This window comes from Procambarus clarkii, chromosome 42 (genome assembly GCF_040958095.1).
Source record: "Procambarus clarkii isolate CNS0578487 chromosome 42, FALCON_Pclarkii_2.0, whole genome shotgun sequence".
Taxonomy (NCBI): domain Eukaryota; kingdom Metazoa; phylum Arthropoda; class Malacostraca; order Decapoda; family Cambaridae; genus Procambarus; species Procambarus clarkii.
This window is the reverse complement of record NC_091191.1, coordinates 16,455,047-16,470,041: the sequence shown is the minus strand read 5'-3', so window position 1 is coordinate 16,470,041 and position 14,995 is coordinate 16,455,047. Positions and strand designations below refer to the sequence as shown.

At 45.2% G+C, this 14,995-nt stretch overlaps 1 protein-coding gene across 1 annotated transcript in view; it reads left to right on the top strand.

The window, feature by feature from the left end:
• Window positions 1-14,995, top strand: part of LOC123751759 (putative neural-cadherin 2) — a 297,993-nt gene that overhangs the window by 186,747 nt on the left and 96,251 nt on the right. The window contains exons 11-12 of the mRNA XM_069339611.1: window positions 9,139-9,347; window positions 12,799-12,959. Of these exons, the coding sequence (XP_069195712.1) occupies window positions 9,139-9,347; window positions 12,799-12,959 (370 nt within the window). The remainder of the gene's footprint in view (window positions 1-9,138; window positions 9,348-12,798; window positions 12,960-14,995) is intronic.

The window sequence follows — 14,995 nt, the reverse complement described above, 5'->3', positions numbered from 1 at the left end:
ATGTTGACGGATCCACAGTAAATTTGACAAACAAGACGCAGATATCCCAGACAACATAAGTCAAAAATAGTAACTTGTCCAGTCTCAAGTGATGATCCCCTTGTCTCAGCCATTGTACATGGTAGAGTTTTAAAAGTTTTCCTTGACTCAGGTGCAAAAAATAATATTGTCAAGCCCTCAGCTCTTAGAGACATTGAAAGTAAGCACCCTACTACTTTAAAACAGTCACACATACCTTTTCTAAGTGGTATTTCAGGAAATAAAGTAAAAGTTCAGGGTGAAATTGACCTCCCACTCAAGTTCAATGATGTCACATTTTCTATAACATGTTTAGTTGTTGACATTATTCATTTTCCTGGAGACATTCTCTTAGGTCTGTACACCATGATTGATGAAAATATTGCACTGTTTCCCCATCGTTGGAACATAAGTATCAAAGACCACGTCATACCCTTGTGTAGCATGTATCGACAGGGCCATGAGTTCAACCTTCAATCAGATTACGTTAATTTTGTTGACACCCGCCTTGCTAGCATAGGTTTGTCAGATCATTGTCGTGGTAGCATACCCGAGAAAACAGGCACTCGATTGAAGCATAGTAGTTGTGCAGTGGTTAAGGAGAGTGAGTATTGGGACTTTCTGGAAGGGGACGCCCTAACGGATTCTCGTTGTCTCGCTCACCTGGCAGCTTCCATCTCTGAAGTCAGTGGTTCCACGGCTACTGACACTGTGCTACACCCTCATTCTCTCACCAGAATAAGAGTTAAGGTTCAGGGAGTGCCTGAGTTGTCGGATGTGATTGCGGAAAGTGAAACATATAAAATGAATGGTACATTGGTTGAACCCTCCTGGCACACAGTGCAGGATGGTACTGTTACATTATTTATTGCAAACACTAGTAATGCCGACATCCATCTCCAGTCTGGTACCCATGTTGTAGATTTTGCTCATTACTCGTTACCAGTGCGAGTTGTGGATGATGTCTCCATGGATCATACTGTTTGTACACTCACACCAGGAGAACAGGGATCTCAGCCAGAGGTGCAAGCGCAACACCTCAGTCCTACTGATTTTCCTGACTCTGTGGCTCAGCTTTTGGAAATTTTGAACAGGAATAGAGCTGTTGTTGCTCTACCAGGAGAAAAGTTAGGTCTCACTCCTCTTATTACACATAAAATTCCCCTTGAACAAGGAACTACGCCTATTTATGTACAAGCTTACCGTCTTTCCCATTCTCAGAGAGCAGAAGCCGATAGACTTGTAGAGGAAATGTTACAGAGTGATGTAATTGAATCGAGTAATTCGCCATGGAACGCTCCATTGATTCTTGTACCAAAGCGAGATGGGACTTGGAGACCTGTAATCGATTATCGCAAGCTTAACAGAGTAACAATACCTGATCGTTTCCCACTTCCAGTTCTAAATGATTTGTAGCAAAGTATTGGTCAAAACAAAGTATTCTCAACGTTAGATTTGTTGCAGGGATTCTGGCAAATCCCCCTTGATGAGGAAAGTAAACAATTGACAGCCTTTAGTACTCCCAATGGTCATTTTCATTTCATAAGAATGCTGTTTGGTTTGCGTAGTAGTCCAATAACCTTTTCACGGCTCATGGCAAATCTATTTGGTAGATTGATAGGAAGTACGCTTCTAGTTTACCTTGATGATCTCATAATCATGTCGCAAGATGTTCAGACTCATTTCCAGAACCTTGAGAAAGTACTTGCAAAGCTCGCTGAAGCTAATTTAAAAATAAAGCTTGCAAAATGTTCATTTTTAAAGCAGAAGATTAATTTCCTAGGTCATACAGTTACACCTTCAGGTATTACATTGAATGAATCAAAAATTATTGCTGCCCGTGATTTTCCAACACCTTGTACCGCAGAAGCCGTAAGACAGTTCACAGGTCTTGTAGGATTTTATCGTTCATTTATTGCTGGATTCTCTATTATAGCCGCTCCGCTTTACAAGTTGCAAAGAAAAGATGAACCCTTTGTTTGGGGAGAGGCCCAGGATCAGTCATTCAAAAAACTCAAAGCAGCCTTGATTTCGTCACCTGTCCGTAGGTACCCAGATTTTTCTAAACCTTTTACGTTGGTTATAGATGCTAGTGACATAGGTCTAGGTGCTGCATTACTTCAAACAGAAGGTCACAGAGATCACGCAATAGCTTATGCTAGTTGTACTTTATCTAAAGAAGAGAAAAATTATAGTGCAACAGAACGAGAAGCCTTGGCAGTTGTCTCGGCACTTAAACATTTCAAGGATACAATTTATAATTACCCACTTCATGTTCTTACAGATCACCAACCATTAATTCCCTTGTTCAAAAATAAGAATCCAGTTGGAAAGTTTGCTAGATATTTGCTCACAATTCAAGAATTCATTCCCACATTTGGATATATTCCAGGGAAGCAAAATGTTGTAGCCGATGAGTTTTCTCGACACGTAGCTGCGATTCAGTTAAATTACCCAGCATTAGATGGTACAGTAGTAGAAACGGAACAAAGACAAGACCCCATATGGGCACCCGTCATTAAATTTTTGACTAAGCAAGACACTCGCCCGATTCATAAACCGCCAGTACCATTGAAAGAACTAGTTATGTTGGACAATTTACTGTGTAGAGTAGTAAAGCTAGGGACAGCCCCGAGGAAATGTTGTCAGTTAGTTGTTCCAGCTGTCTTGGTACCAACTGTGTTAAAAATTATCCATGATGCTCCTGCAAGTGCACATCCAGGAAAGGATCGTACACTCCAACAAGGTCGATTGAAGTATTTTTGGCCAAAAATGGCTAAGGAGATTGCTCATTATGTTGACAGATGTTTAACTTGTTTACAGCACAAGGAACATGTTTCAGGACCTAATCCAATTCAGGTTACCTAGCAACTAAAGCTCCTTGGGAATGAATATCGATGGACTTATTGACAAATTTTGCGGAAACAGAGAGAGGGAACAAACATTTGCTTGTAATGGTCGATAATTTTTCACGGTTTTGTGAACTAGTTCCTATCCCGAACAAAACAGCAGAAACTATAGCCAGCGCATTCCATGACCAAATAATTTGTAGATATAGTATGCCTAAAGTAATCCTTTCAGATAATGGTCCAGAATTCAGTAATAGTATTTTAACTAGCTTGTGTGATTTATATAACATCAAAAAATGTAGCATCATGCCTTATCATCCAGTAAGTAATGGACTAGCTGAACGTACTAACAGGAAAGTGTTAGATGCCTTGAGAGTCATGTTGAATTTTGATAACAACAATTGGGATGATTTTATACCCTTAATTCAGTGTGCTATAAATTCTTCAATTAATGTTTCTACAGGTGACACACCTCACGCTATTCTTTATGGTAAAGATAAGATCCTCCCTAATGAATTGATTAACGTACCTCCTACTCCCTTATATAACGTAGATGATTTTGTTCAAGTGAAGCGTAGACAGATGCAATTAGTATTCAAGAAAATACGAGAACAGCTGTCCAAAGCTACAGCCGAGTTCACCCTAGCAAGGAATGCACGAGCTAAACCCAGTAAAATAACTATTGGATCTGTAGTAATGATACTTAACCAACACAGGTCTGGTCTTATGTATAAGTTAACTAAGAAATTTTTGGGCCCATATAAGGTAATCGAGCTTATTAAAGGTAACAAATACAGACTTAAGAACTTGTTAACAGGAGAGTATATAAATGAACATTTAGACCACATGAAGTTAGCTAAAATGACTGTTGACGAGACTGAAGAGGAAGATGACAATGAACTTACCCAGACAGATACTCCTACTCGGACACCACCTTCTGTGGTTGACAGACCACTTGATGTTCAGCAACCCCATACTAGCAACTATAATCTTAGATCTAGACCTCTCGTTTCAACCGTGCACTCACCACATGTCCATTGGCTAGATGTTAACGAGGATATCTCTCAGGATGATAGTTTGTCACATGAAATTTCATCTGTTCCGGACCTTCAGTCAGAGCCAGAGTTGTATAGTGCTCTGGATGAGCTAGGTGTAGATATCCACAGAATTGATAATTGAGTGCACTCCGCAGTTATTCTGTTTGTTTTGAAAAAAAAAGTCATTTGCAGTATTTCTACCACATGTGTCTTATTATTACCATTATATGTATATATATATAGTATGATGTTTTCTCAACTTTATTTTGTTATAAATTAGATGCCATTGTTAAGTCTACTACCATTTGTATTTTTAAAGTGATTGTCATAAGAGTTATTATTGTTCTAGCAACCACATTGAGGCCAGTGAATCCTGACTGCTATCACGCAGATGTTAGTCTTCTTGTTCCAGGTCTTATATATAGCTTGTAAATATATTGAACATTAAATATATTGTACATTGGTCTTGTAAATATATTGTATATTTCAGAAAAAAAAGAGAAAAAAAATCATTATCTATCTTGAAATTCATTTGTGGTTGTTAGGTCAGAACTTTGTTCCATTAATGTAATAATTGTTTAATTTTGTATGGTTTTCAAGAACATGCCATTGACACATGTTAATAATTTTTTTTAGGCAATACCTTGAGTTGTATTGTTCATATCTGATCATTAGACATACACATGTTCTTAATACTCTGGTTTAATCAAAGCATTGTTACCATGATTTTCACCTATTATGATGAATTTTTTTTTTGGTGCATATGCCGAGTTGTTAGTATTACGCACACCTGATCTTCTTTCAATGTTTTATTCTGCAAATTTCACATGTAAGCCATTATTAAATGCCACCGAGGTCCTTTCAGTATCATTGTAACTATATAGCTAGCCAGAGCTTGTCGACAAGGGACGTCGACTTGGTAGCGTGTCCGAGCGGTGTTATACTCAAATTCTATGTCAGTTGGAATATAACCAATCACTGGCAAGTAGGCCTCTGACGTCATGCCAGACAGAGGAGCATCAGCCATGCTCCCAGCAGCCTCAGTTCTCCTCACAGACTCAGAGTAGGTGGACCTCGGCTGGCCAGATATATACCTTGTTGTCTCGGTCAATAAATATACAAAAGCGACTACTGTGTCTACATTCAACCCGAACAAGGCAAACGAATATATATATATATATATATATATATATATTTATATATATATATATATATATATATATATATATATATATATATATATATATATATATATATATATATATATATATATATATATATACATTAATATATGAAATTAATACCCTATTAATACTCTTGTTCTGTCTTGTGTTGATGAAATTAATACCCTATTAATACCACATCTTGTTCTGTCTTGTGTTAATGCCACATCACCCCTTCCACCTCACTCAAATGTAGATATAAAATCGGAGATGCGTAAGTTCTATTCAGTTGTGTATTTGTGAACTAAAGTCTTTGAAAATGTAATAAGTTTTACGAAACGCGCTCGTGTCGCGTCAGACTAGAAATAAAAATGAATTTTGGAGAATTGATTTTTGATTTACCTCCAACAGTGAAGCGAAATGTACGAAAGATTGAGAAAATTCGTGTTAGAATTATTAATCTTACTTTTTCGGTCATATTTAATAATATATGTCTACAGGAAAGACTGCTACCAAAATATACTAATATTAAAACGCACGACCCAGCAGCAAGGAATCAAGCCTTCACGATAAAATATCGCCAGGATCTGATTCGTGATCAGATATACAAGGCAGAGAATGAAATCAAAGACAACAAAACGCAACTACTTCATGCTACAAACGAGTGGAGAAATAGCAACATCGACGATAGTATCCGTACCCGCATTGAACAACACCTCGACATCCTCACAGACCAACATCACCTCAGCACTGAAACAAGGATTATCAAGAAACTAACAACATTATATGGAGGACCTATGGCAATTCCACGACCAAGAGATGGCTTCCTGAACCTTGCAGGAATTAACCTCACTGAGGACCAAGTCACTCTCCTAAATCTGGGCATAAACTGTCATGTTATGTCCAGACCGAGTGAGATGGCCCGGAAAGTAGAGTTGGAAATTCTGTTGGAGGACATATTCGACCTCGAGACACAAAAGAAGGTCACTACCAAAGATACCTTACAAGCAGAACTTATTGCAGAAGGAGGAAAGAATCGAGGCAACTACAGAAGCACCATACTGTCCCCCGAGCTTAAAGCGGCAGCTAAAAGCCTTCGTGAGAACAAGGAGATAGTTGTCAGGAGAGGTGACAAGTCGCCAATATATGTCATTCTTAAAAAAGACGAATATCTGGCGAAAATGAACATCATACTCTCTGACCAAACTAAGTTCCAAAGGGTAACGAAGGACACTACAGCCGAATTAAAAGCAAAGGTCAACAAACTGATCGAAACTGTGAACGCCAAGAAATCCGGACTCCACCTGCCAAAGATCATTGGGGAATATAAACCTGGATATGCGTATGGAAATGTCAAGACGCACAAGCCTGGAAACCCACTTCGGCCAATCATTAGCCAGATACCCACACCCACGTACAGACTGGCGAAGCGACTCAACGGCCTGCTGACTCCTTATGTTCCTTGCGCCTTCAGCCTGAAGTCTCCAAAGGAATTTGTTGACTTACTGCGGGGCACACGGGCCACAGGGATAAGAGCCTCGTTGGACGTAGAATCGCTGTTTACCAACGTACCTGTGGACGAGACAATCGGAATGATAGCCGACAGAGTGTATCGTGATCCAGCCTGTACTCCTCTTGACATACCAGAAAATATTCTGAGGAAACTACTCCAAGCTTGTACTAAAGAGGCACCCTTCTTGAGCCCGGATGGGCACATGTATAACCAAGTAGATGGGGTCGCCATGGGTTCTCCCCTAGGTGTCCTGTTTGCAAACTTCTACATGGGTACCATCGAGCAAAAAGTCTTAGTCGACATGAACTTGAAACCGGCCATATACTGCAGGTATGTTGACGACATATTTACACAGGTACCTGATGTCAGACATCTGCAGGAGCTGAAGGAGGCATTTGAGCAGAGTTCCGTGCTGCATTTCACTTACGAGATGGAAAAGGATGGGAAGCTGCCCTTTCTAGATGTAACAGTCATGGAAAAGGGCGGAGGTTTCCACACTGCAGTCTACACTAAGGAAACAAACATAGGAATGTGCCTAAATGCCAACAGCGACTGCCCAGACAGGTACAAGAGGAGTGTTGTTAACGCATATGTCGACCGTGCTCTCAGCCACAGCTCAGAATGGAAGCAAGTCGACGAAGAACTCTGTAGGGTAAGGCAGGTCCTAGTCAATAACGGCTTCTCCAATGGTTTCGTCGAAGACATCATAAGAAGGAAAGTGAAAAGCCATGCAACCTCTGAAGAGACAACTAACACAACACCTATACCCCCTATTAGACTATTTTACAGGAACTTCTTTTCCACAGCTCATAAAACGGAGGAAAGGGTCCTGAAAGATATTGTTAATAGAAACGTTATCCCTACAGACAAAAATCAGAGGATACAACTGACGATTTACTATAAAACCAGAAAAACGGCCAGCCTACTCATGAGAAACTCTCCAGACACAAAACAGATCGCTTTAAAAGAGACTGACGTCGTCTATGCCTTCAAATGCCCTCTTGGGGACTGTAAGCTCCAAAAAAACCAGTATATAGGCAAGACAACAACATCTCTTTCTAGGCGTTTAACGATGCATAAGCAACAGGGCTCCATTAAGGAACATATAATCTCTTCCCACAACCAAACCATCGCCAGAGAAATCCTAGTAAACAACACAGAAATCATCGATAGATACAGCGATAGCAGGCGGCTTGACGTTTGCGAGGCACTACACATCAAGAAGTCAACACCAGCAATCAACAGCCAATTATTGCACAACTATATTCTACCCACCTCAAGACTCCGCTCCAATATAGAAGCATGAAGAAATATGGACCAATAGGCTTTCTACAAACACTTCTATTCAATATCCATTGTTTCGTGTTCTGTCTTGTGTTGATGAAATTAATACCCTATTAATACTCTTGTTCTGTCTTGTGTTGATGAAATTAATACCCTATTAATACCACATCTTGTTCTGTCTTGTGTTAATGCCACATCACCCCTTCCACCTCACTCAAATGTAGATATAAAATCGGAGATGCGTAAGTTCTATTCAGTTGTATATTTGTGAACTAAAGTCTTTGAAAATGTAATAAGTTTTACGAAACGCGCTCGTGTCGCGTCAGACTAGAAATAAAAATGAATTTTGGAGAATTGATTTTTGATTTACCTCCAACAGTGAAGCGAAATGTACGAAAGATTGAGAAAATTCGTGTTAGAATTATTAATCATACTTTTTCGGTCATATTTAATAATATATGTCTACAGGAAAGACTGCTACCAAAATATACTAATATATATATATATATATATATATATATATATATATATATATATATATATATATATATATATATATATATATATATATATATATATATATATATATATATATCTTCTGAAGCTTCCGAAGCTTCTCCGCCGAAGCTTTTCTTCTCCGAGGCTATGGGTCCCCACATTGGCACCAGAGGTGGTACCCTCACCTATGTATGTATATATATATATATATATATATATATATATATATATATATATATATATATATATATATATATATATATATATATAAGTGCTATTGCAGCTGCTAGTGGTAGTTGTAGTGGAGGTAGTTGTGATGGAGGTAGAGATGGTGGTGGTGCTGCAGTGGTGCAGGTTACAGGGCTGCAGGTGGTGGTAGTGGTAATAGTGATAGTTGTCAAGGGTGCTGTTGGTAATGGTTGTCGTGTTGCTGGTGGTGGTGGTGGTGGTGATATGTATGGGGCTGGCGGCAGTGACCGGCGACAGCAGCAGTGAAGGCAGCGGTGCTCTCAACACCATCATCGCTGCTCGGCCCGATACGCAAATCTGAAGGACTTACTCTGGACTTTAGTGATTATGGGTTGGTCGTCTGAAACAGTTTGTTGGCATATTGAGGGCGTAATCCGGGCGTGTGTGTGTGCGTGTGTCTGAGCCTGGATATGGCCATTGAATTATTGTTGTTGATACAGTATGCCCCTTTATGTTCTTCTTCAAAGGAATACGAATGGCGTGGGCGTACTAGCCGGTGGTATATTAACCACTGAATTCTCCTGCAGGAGGGGACGAGGGGCGTGGCGTGGGCGTGGTGTGGGCGCGGGCGGGGCTAGACAGGGAGGAGCGGCGCTCCCTGCTGGTGCCGCTGGTGGTGGCGGACGCCGGCTGGCCGCCCCTCACCGCCACCGCCACCCTCACCGTCCATGTGGGCGACCTCAACGACAACCCCATGACCCCCGCCGCCAAGACTGTCACTGTCCACACCCTCCAGGTCAGTGCCACCCTCCAAGTCACTGCCACCCTACAGGTCAGTCACTGTCCCACCCTCCAGGTCAGTGTCACCCTCCAAGTCACTGCCACCCTACAGGTCAGTCACTGTCCCACCCTCCAGGTCAGTGTCACCCTCCAAGTCACTGCCACCCTACAGGTCAGTCACTGTCCCACCCTCCAGGTCAGTGTCACCCTCCAAGTCACTGCCACTCTACAGGTCAGTCACTGTCCACACCCTCCAGGTTAGTGTCACCCTCCAAGTCACTGCCACCCTACAGGTCAGTCACTGTCCACACCCTCCAGGTCAGTGTCACCCTCCAAGTCACTGCCACCCTACAGGTCAGTCACTGTCCACACCCTCCAGGTTAGTGCCACCCGCCAGGTCAGTGCCACTTTTTCAGGCAATAGTCACAGTCCACTCCCTCCAGGTCAGGGCCACCCTCCAGGCTATAGTCACTGTCCACACCCTTCAGATCAGTGCCGCCCTGCTGGTCAGTGCCACCCTCCAGGCTACAGTTATTTTCTACACCCTCCAGGTCAGTGCCACCCTCCAGGCTACAGTCACTGTCCACACCCTCCAGGTCAGTGCCACCCTCCAGGCTACAGTCACTGTCCACACCCTGCAGAGAAATGTCATCCTACAGGCGGTCCATTACCCATACCCCTGCAGGTCAGTGTCACCCTGCAGGCACTGCCCACACCGTCAGGTAAGTCTCTGTTGTCACTTTCCTTCTATCAGTCACTGGGTTGGTACTGAAGGAACTTCAGTACCAACTTATTGGACCTCAAACTCACAGTCATCTCCCTCCTCCCGATCCCAACCTCTTGGGCTAGACGGTAGAGCAACGGTCTCGCTTCATGCAAGTCGGCGTTCAATCTCCGACCGTCCAAGTGGTTGGGCACCATTCCTTTCCCTCCGACCCATCCCAAATCCTTATCCTGACCCCTTTCAAGTGCTATATAGTCGTAATGGCTTGGCGTCTTCCCCCTGATAATTCCCTCCCTCCTTCCCTCAACCGGTCTGGACGACCGGTTGGGGGAAGGGGGGAGGGAATTATCTCCCCTTATTATCTCTTATCTTATCTCATAGAAGGGGGGAGGGAATTATCTCTTAGAAGGGGGGAGGGAATTAGTAACTGAATCTCAGTCGGACATCAACAACTTGAAATAAGTGTACTGTAATCTCCAACCATTGACGGGGCCTGACAGCTGAGTGGACAGGGCTTCGGATTCGTAGTTCTGAGGTTCCGGATACGATCCCAGGCGATAGTGGAAACAAATGGGCAGAGTTTTTTTTCACCCTGATGCACCTGTTTACCTAGCAGTAAATAGATACCTGGGAGTTAGACAGCTGCTACGGGCTGTTTCCTGGGAGGGGGTGTAACAAAAAGGAGGTCTGGTCGAGGACCGGGCCGCGGGGGACGCTAATCCCCGAAATCCTTTCAAGATAACCTCAAGATTACAATTTTTCTACACTCAGTTGGGCCTTTAATGAATGGCCACTGAAACAATGGGGAGGTTACGTACTCCCATTATTATTTTTGTTTGTACAACTCATATTGGCTCTTTAACTGGAATAACATTAGGCGGTGACACCGTGGGTCTCGTCAACACTCCGAAAAATGGTCACTTTAAGGGCCCACTGTTTCAGAAGTAACACTGAAAATGTACAAGAGCTATTAGCCTCGCCCAAAATGCGTTTCTGCATTCTTCCAACACTGTGTATACAGTTGCATTAACATAGTTCCTAAAACTTTCACTGTCAAACTTTTTTTGTAACTGGGAGTGCTACATCCCCTCCCTGTATTTGTAACCTTTATTTTTGTAATGGCTAGTAATCTCCTGAAAATATTACATCTGAGATAATATTATTAATCTTGGTTACCAATACTGCAATAATATTCTGAACTTTTTTTCAAACTCTTTTATTTCCTCAGTTTTATTTGTAACTCCAACAGTATTTGTAAACTATTTCTTAAGGCATTCATTGAACACGATATTACCTGTGTTCTCAGAAAATAGTTTTTAATATGTTTCTACTGGTGTGAGATGTAAATGAGAAGTTAGATTAAGTACTGGTTGTGATGATAAGTTCATGGTTAGAGAGGAATTGATGCAAGTACGGGGGTGGGCGCTGAACAGCTGTAGAGGAGTGATGGGCCGGTGGGGGAGGGGTTATCTTGAGGTTATCTTGAGATGATTTTGGGGCTTCAGTGTCCCCGCGGCCCGGTCTTCGACCAGACCTTCACCCCCAAGAAGCAGCCCGTGACAGCTGACTAACACCCAGATACCTATTTTACTCCTAGGTAACAGGGGCATTGGGTGAAAGAAACTGTGCCCATTGTTTCTCGCCGGCGCCCGGGATCGAACTCGGGACCACAGGATCACAAGTCCAGTGTGCTGTCCGCTCGGCCGACCGGCTCCGGACCGTGGGGGTCAGAAAGTGAATCTCGAGGAGAGGTAGGCTGAGGGCCAAGTGAGGGCTGTATGTGAGTGTGTGTGTATTTACTGTTCCTATTTACTATGTGTGTTTACAGGATCCAGCTCGTGGCTCTGCATCCCGCCCTTCTAACCGTCGGTTGTCGTGTGTAACGTCTCACGACATAATGGTTCCTCATCGGCTACTACATAAATTGTTATCTTACTTATATATATGCATCCCCAGGATGCAGGCCGCAGCAGCTGACTAACTCCAAGGTAACTATATACAGATAGGTGAAGAGCAGAATTAGGTGAAATACTCTTCCCATTTGTGTTTATTCTTGTTAATAAATGCGTGTGTTCGTGTATATGCGTGTGTGTAGTTACTATGAGCATTTACAGTTTGTGCCGTTAAGATCGAGGTGTCAGCTCTTGGACCCCGCCTTTCTTACTCCAGACTTATCTTTCCTCTATCACACAAATTTCTCTCGAATGCACAAATACCCACGATGCAGCCCGAATGAGCTGTCTTATTCTTATGTACCTATTTACTGCTAGGTGAACAGGGGGCTTCAGGTGAAAGAAACTTTTCCCGTCTGTTTCTTCTTCTACCGGGAATTGAACCTGGGCCCATGGACTACGATCGCTGAGCGCTGACTGTGTGTGTGCGTGTGTATGTGTGTGTGTGTGTGAATTCACTACGAAGTGAAATAAAAAATTACAGGAGTGCCAGCGCCCCAGAAAAGAGTGTCACACTCACCTTCCTCTCTCTCCCCCAGCCACAGGGAAGGCAGGTGCCCCTAAGAAGAGTGTCACACTCACCTTCCTCTCCCTCTCCCCCAGCCACAGGGGAGGCCGGTGCCCCTGGGGAGAGTGTCACTCTCACCTTCCTCTCTCTCCCCCAGCCACAGGGGAGGCCGGTGCCCCTGGGGAGAGTGTCACTCTCACCTTCCTCTCTCTCCCCCAGCCACAGGGGAGGCCGGTGCCCCTGGGGAGAGTGTCACTCTCACCTTCCTCCCTCTCTCCCCCAGCCACAGGGGAGGCCGGTGCCCCTGGGGAGAGTGTACGTCCAGGACCCCGACGACTGGGACGCCGCCGCCAAGACGTACTCCTGGAGACACCATCTGTCTGGCTTCTTCCTTGACACTGACACCGGCGACCTCACTATGGCCCCCGACACTCCTGACGGCCGGTAGGTGAAGGTTCCCTTCCACCTGGAGGTAGGTAGGTGAAGGTTCCCTTCCCACCTGGAGGTAGGTAGGTGAAGGTTCCCTTCCCACCTGGAGGTAGGTAGGTGAAGGTTCCCTTCCCACCTGGAGGTAGGTAGGTGAAGGTTCCCTTCCACCTGGAGGTAGGTAGGGGAAGGTTCCCTTCCACCTGGAGGTAGGTAGGTGAAGGTTCCCTTCCCACCTGGAGGTAGGTAGGTGAAGGTTCCCTTCCCACCTGGAGGTAGGTAGGTGAAGGTTCCCTTCCACCTGGAGGTAGGTAGGTGAAGGTTCCCTTCCCACCTGGAGGTAGGTAGGTGAAGGTTCCCTTCCACCTGGAGGTAGGTAGGGGAAGGTTCCCATCCCACCTGGAGGTAGGTAGGGGAAGGTTCCCTTCCCACCTGGAGGTAGGTAGGTGAAGGTTCCCTTCCCACCTGGAGGTAGGTAGGGGAAGGTTCCCTTCCCACCTGGAGGTAGGTAGGTGAAGGTTCCCTTCCCACCTGGAGGTAGGTAGGGGAAGGTTCCCTTCCCACCTGGAGGTAGGTAGGTGAAGGTTCCCTTCCCACCTGGAGGTAGGTAGGGGAAGGTTCCCTTCCCACCTGGAGGTAGGTAGGTGAAGGTTCCCTTCCCACCTGGAGGTAGGTAGGTGAAGGTTCCCTTCCACCTGGAGGTAGGTAATTGAAGGTTCCCTTCCCACCTGGAGGTAGGTAGGTGAAGGTTCCCTTCCACCTGGAGGTAGGTAGGTGAAGGTTCCCTTCCCACCTGGAGGTAGGTAGGTGAAGGTTCCCTTCCACCTGGAGGTAGGTAGGGGAAGGTTCCCTTCCCACCTGGAGGTAGGTAGGGGAAGGTTCCCTTCCCACCTGGAGGTAGGTAGGTGAAGGTTCCCTTCCCACCTGGAGGTAGGTAGGGGAAGGTTCCCTTCCCACCTGGAGGTAGGTAGGTGAAGGTTCCCTTCCCACCTGGAGGTAGGTAGGTGAAGGTTCCCTTCCACCTGGAGGTAAGTAGGTGAAGGTTCCCTTCCCACCTGGAGGTAGGTAGGTGAAGGTTCCCTTCCACCTGGAGGTAGGTAGGGGAAGGTTCCCATCCCACCTGGAGGTAGGTAGGGGAAGGTTCCCTTCCCACCTGGAGGTAGGTAGGTGAAGGTTCCCTTCCCACCTGGAGGTAGGTAGGGGAAGGTTCCCTTCCCACCTGGAGGTAGGTAGGTGAAGGTTCCCTTCCCACCTGGAGGTAGGTAGGTGAAGGTTCCCTTCCACCTGGAGGTAGGTAGGGGAAGGTTCCCTTCCCACCTGGAGGTAGGTAGGTGAAGGTTCCCTTCCACCTGGAGGTAGGTAGGTGAAGGTTCCCTTCCACCTGGAGGTAGGTAGGGGAAGGTTCCCTTCCCACCTGGAGGTAGGTAGGTGAAGGTTCCCTTCCCACCTGGAGGTAGGTAGGTGAAGGTTCCCTTCCCACCTGGAGGTAGGTAGGTGAAGGTTCCCTTCCACCTGGAGGTAGGTAGGGGAAGGTTCCCTTCCACTTGGAGGTAGGTAGGTGAAGGTTCCCTTCCCACCTGGAGGTAGGTAGGGGAAGGTTCCCTTCCCACCTGGAGGTAGGTAGGTGAAGGTTCCCTTCCCACCTGGAGGTAGGTAGGTGAAGGTTCCCTTCCACCTGGAGGTAGGTAGGGGAAAGTTCCCTTCCCACCTGGAGGTAGGTAGGTGAAGGTTCCCTTCCACCTGGAGGTAGGTAGGGGAAGGTTCCCTTCCCACCTGGAGGTAGGTAGGGGAAGGTTCCCTTCCCACCTGGAGGTAGGTAGGTGAAGGTTCCCTTCCCACCTGGAGGTAGGTAGGGGAAGGTTCCCTTCCCACCTGGAGGTAGGTAGGTGAAGGTTCCCTTCCCACCTGGAGGTAGGTAGGGGAAGGTTCCCTTCCCACCTGGAGGTAGGTAGGTGAAGGTTCCCTTCCACCAGGAGGTAGGTAGGTGAAGGTTCCCTTCCCACCTGGAGGTAGGTAGGTGAAGGTTCCCTTCTCACCTGGAGGTAGGAAGGTTA